General features: G+C 37.2%; 1 protein-coding gene across 1 annotated transcript; it reads left to right on the forward strand.

The window, feature by feature from the left end:
* Positions 1–355: 355 nt before the first annotated feature.
* Positions 356–3921, forward strand: emb (embigin). Its single transcript, XM_030791832.1, has 8 exons — positions 356–425; positions 1025–1084; positions 1255–1441; positions 1757–1833; positions 2146–2273; positions 2362–2653; positions 3528–3561; positions 3864–3921. Exons 1-8 carry the CDS (start codon positions 356–358, stop codon positions 3919–3921), a joined length of 906 nt encoding a protein of 301 aa, XP_030647692.1.
* Positions 3922–4191: the final 270 nt, after the last annotated feature.

Genomic DNA, 4191 nt, shown 5'->3' on the forward strand with positions numbered 1-4191 from the left:
CTCTCTCTCTCTCTAGAGAGTGGGAGGACTGTAAATCCTAATTTCAAACTGGAAATCTCACTTCACACCTCCTGTATTGGTGACTGTGACATTGTTGGGTATTTGCTCAGACGATGCTGTGCTCATCTGTCTTTTTTTCTTTTTTTTTTTCCTTTGCTCATGATTAATTTACTGCCTCACACCGCAGGGAGATCTCGTTGCTGCGTCACCATGGTTCTGATCAAGAGGAGGAGGCAGGGCTTCTGGGGAGGTTGTGTATGGGTTACAGGAAACATCCGAGGGCCTGTACCTAAAGAAGAGACGGAGGAAGGGGAGAGCACGCTTTGTATCTGAACTAGATCTACCCAACATAAGCATGGCATTCATCAAGATCATTTCCGTGCGACTTCTCCTTCTTGTTCTGTATGTGGACAAGATGAATGCAGGTACATATGATGTCTTTGTTTTTGCGTATGTGCTATTCTAGCATTTTAACAGTTTGTAGGGTTGATAACTGTCTGTCACATGGTGACCTTGTGCTCAGAGTACATAGAACTGTTCGAATGTCCTTGATTTTACTGAACTAGCCTGCTTCTACTCTTTGTTTATTGGATGGCGTTCTTATTTCATCTTGACATCCTTTGCCAATATTGCACCATTTTGAATCCAAAGATCTTATAATCTTAAGCAGACTGTGTTTTTGACTGTCAACCATTTTTTTCTGTCAGTGTTGCTTTTATTTATATACTGCAGATGGTTACTTCATTTTGTAATTAATTATATTATTGTCCATTTATTGCTCTGTATATTGTAATTGTGAGGGCTTTATTATCTTCATTCATAGCATGTACACATGCTCTTAGAACTAACAAGCACTTTTGTGGCCTAATGTTGTAATGCTGTGTTGTATTGGGTACAGCAGCTCTAACTGTCTTTAACTATATAAAGAATGTATTGGAGACACTTTTAACTTTCTTAAATACACATTTCTAATGTTACAATACTGCAAATAATTTTATATCTTAAAAATACATTTTCTTTTCAGAGAATGCCTCAGAGATTGCACCAGACATTAATTTACAACGCAGGAGTGCAGTGCTCAAGGGTAAGAATAGTTTTATCTTTTTTACAGTTGTTAGCACATTTCAGTCCCCTCTCATACTTCAAAATACTATAACAACATGTTGAACAGTCTTTTGCAATTAACCTTGGTTACAGGAACAGAAAGTACATAGATAAAAACATTCTGAATGGTTTTAATTTCTCAATATACAGGTCAAGGTCTTGTCGTTGTTGAAGAAGTTGAAATCCTGCAAGCCACAAATATAGAACTTTTATGTAATTTGACTGACATATCAAATATGCCCCTAAATATCACTGGCTATTGGATGAAAGATGGAGAAATTGATCTCCATCAGGATACTGTACAAAGAAAAAATTCACAGTATTTCCTTAACAGGACGTAAGTATGTAAAGTATGTATTTCAAGAATAAAGCTTTGAAGAATATAGCTTCTGTTTGTGTCATATATCGTATCGTATCGTGTCATATCATATCATATCAGTTATCACGACAATCCAGTGACACACACAGTTTTTAGAGACAGTGTGGTCCTAGGTATTCTACACAGGCACACCAGTGATGTTAAACAACTACATATTTATGTCTTTTTGAGGCAGAGATGTGCAAAATTGTTTATATGGTCTTATATGCTTTTTATTTTGTCCTTGTTGGATATTTGTGACTATACATTTTTCATTATCATTTCCTATTTCAGTGTGACAGACCTTGGGAATTACTCTTGTATCTTCAGCTATTTGGGGAAAAAAGAAATGGCTACATTTATTTTAAAAGGTAAGTGAACCTGTATAAAATGGTTAACAATAATATTCAACAAATAACTCAGCAATTCCTTATGTGAGTTATTTTACTACCGTGTTCCTGATGGGTGTGCCTAGATCACTTCTGCTTCCGTTATTTTGTCAGCTGTACTGAACGCGATGGACAGATAAGGACCTGGCTAGCTAGCTTGATAAATAGATAGATAGATAGATAGATAGATAGATAGATAGATAGATAGATAGATAGATAGATAGATAGATAAATAGACAGATACTTAAAACAAATACATTTTCTAAGCCAACATATTTTATGTTTCTCTTCCAGTCCCTACCATAAAAGAAAAAAGAGATAAACCGATTGTGAGTTATATTGGGGACACAGTTACACTGAGCTGTGAAATCAAGCATGAGCCAAACACCTGGAAATGGTACAAAGTTAACAACACAGAGAAGGTATAGTGCAATTACTGATTGACAAGGAAAATTTACATACCTAACCAAGCAAATGAAAAGTTCCACTTATGTGTGTGTGCATGTACAGGTATTGATCAATGCCACTGATCGGCCGCAGACCTTCGAAATCCTCCCGAATGGAAATGTCACCAAACTGAAAATGTTCAATCTAAGTCTGGAAGACTCAGGCACATACATCTGCAGTGTAGAGTACCCTAAGAAAGTCAGTGAGTTACACATGGAGTTAAAAGTCTTGTCATTCACGGAACCTCTGAAGCCTTTCCTAGCCATAGCTGCAGAGGTGATCATCCTGGTGCTTGTAATTCTGCTCTATGAGCATCGGAGCCACAGCCAAGAAAGCAACTCCACAACTGTAACAGGTATGGTGAAAAGCAAAGACACTAAACACTTCTATGGGGCCAGATGTCATGAACATTTGCTGCACTTACTGCAGCGCTGCAGATTACATAGTCTCACTCACAGAGCCTTGTCAAGGGTGCTAGTTTAGGACTGCACCTATATCCTACAAAGAAAAATGTTGCGATTCCTTTTCAATGACCTACAACTTTCAAAATAAAAACCCCATTTTAATGAACACACAGTAGTACAAACAAGTAAGACCAATTTGGAAATGGCTAATTTTAAGATAGACATCCTGGGGTTTTAATGGCCAAGATATCACTTAATTAATCATGCGATGTAACGAGATAGTTACCAACAGAGCCCAAAGTGCATCGTCTCCAGTGGTGATTTGCACCTAAGACATAAGTGTTCAGGCCCCGACTTCACAGCCTGGATCCAACCCAAGACAAACCTAACTCTATTGTTGTCTCACTGCAAATTATAATCCGTTCAAGGCATCCAGCACCAGCTGAGCAAAAATGATCGGAAAATCAATTAAAAGTTGTGGAACCCTTCAATATATATTTACTCTTTCACATTAGGTGCGTAAAAGACACAAAGGTTTATTTTCCAACGTGTGAAACCGACATATGGTCAAACTGCTGGGATCAAATGCAAACTTGAAGGCGTTAGATTTGAAATCAGAAGTAGAGTGAGCATAATGAACAAACCAACAAAATGTCTATTCCTATTCCCACACATAGATAAGAACACACTTGGGGCAAAAACTGATCTACAATGGGAAAAAAGGAAGTAACATACAAAGCAAAATGGAAACTGCACTGTTGTGGTTCTAAGTGTGGAACTATCACTCAGGCTATAATGTCTAACAGTGCACCTGTCAATTTACAGGAAATGGGGTGAACTTTGAGCAAATCAGTAAACTGTGAGTATCCTTTAAATCTTATTGCATATACACTGGACCTGTTGTTTATAATTTCCTTTTTTTTGTATAATAACCAACCCTAAAGGCTATTAAATAAATAATTCTCCAGCATTTACAAATTTGAAAGCAGCATAACACATTCGGAGGGATGGTTGTTAATATCTAAATGAAAACTGTGAATGATCTTATTCTTAAAACAAAGAAAGAAAGAAAGAAAGAAAGAAAGAAAAAGAAAGAGTGTTACATCAAATGGCTGTTAATAAGCTGTATGTGTATCTGTTGCATTCATATTACTCTTTCAGCACCCAGGAAGACACCAATGGAGTGGAGGAGGCGACAACGAGACAAAGGAAAGTGTAGGGAGAGAGTGTGATAATTAGTCCACAGAGGAGGTGCTGCCTACATTTTCAAGAGTTAATCAGTGGTATTTTGTGTATTTCATACTTGCAGTGATGAGTAAAGTCCAAAAGAAACTAGAGAACTTGAACAATGTGAAAACTCTGCTACAGTGGCAAATGAAATTACATGAGGGTCACTTATAGAGGCTCCAGCTATGCATGCTTGCTTTAATCTTCAAAGCAATATGAATATCTAGGCAACCAAACTTCAGATTCTAACGTGTTGTTCATT

Source organism: Chanos chanos, chromosome 14, assembly GCF_902362185.1.
Source record: "Chanos chanos chromosome 14, fChaCha1.1, whole genome shotgun sequence".
Lineage (NCBI taxonomy): Eukaryota > Metazoa > Chordata > Actinopteri > Gonorynchiformes > Chanidae > Chanos > Chanos chanos.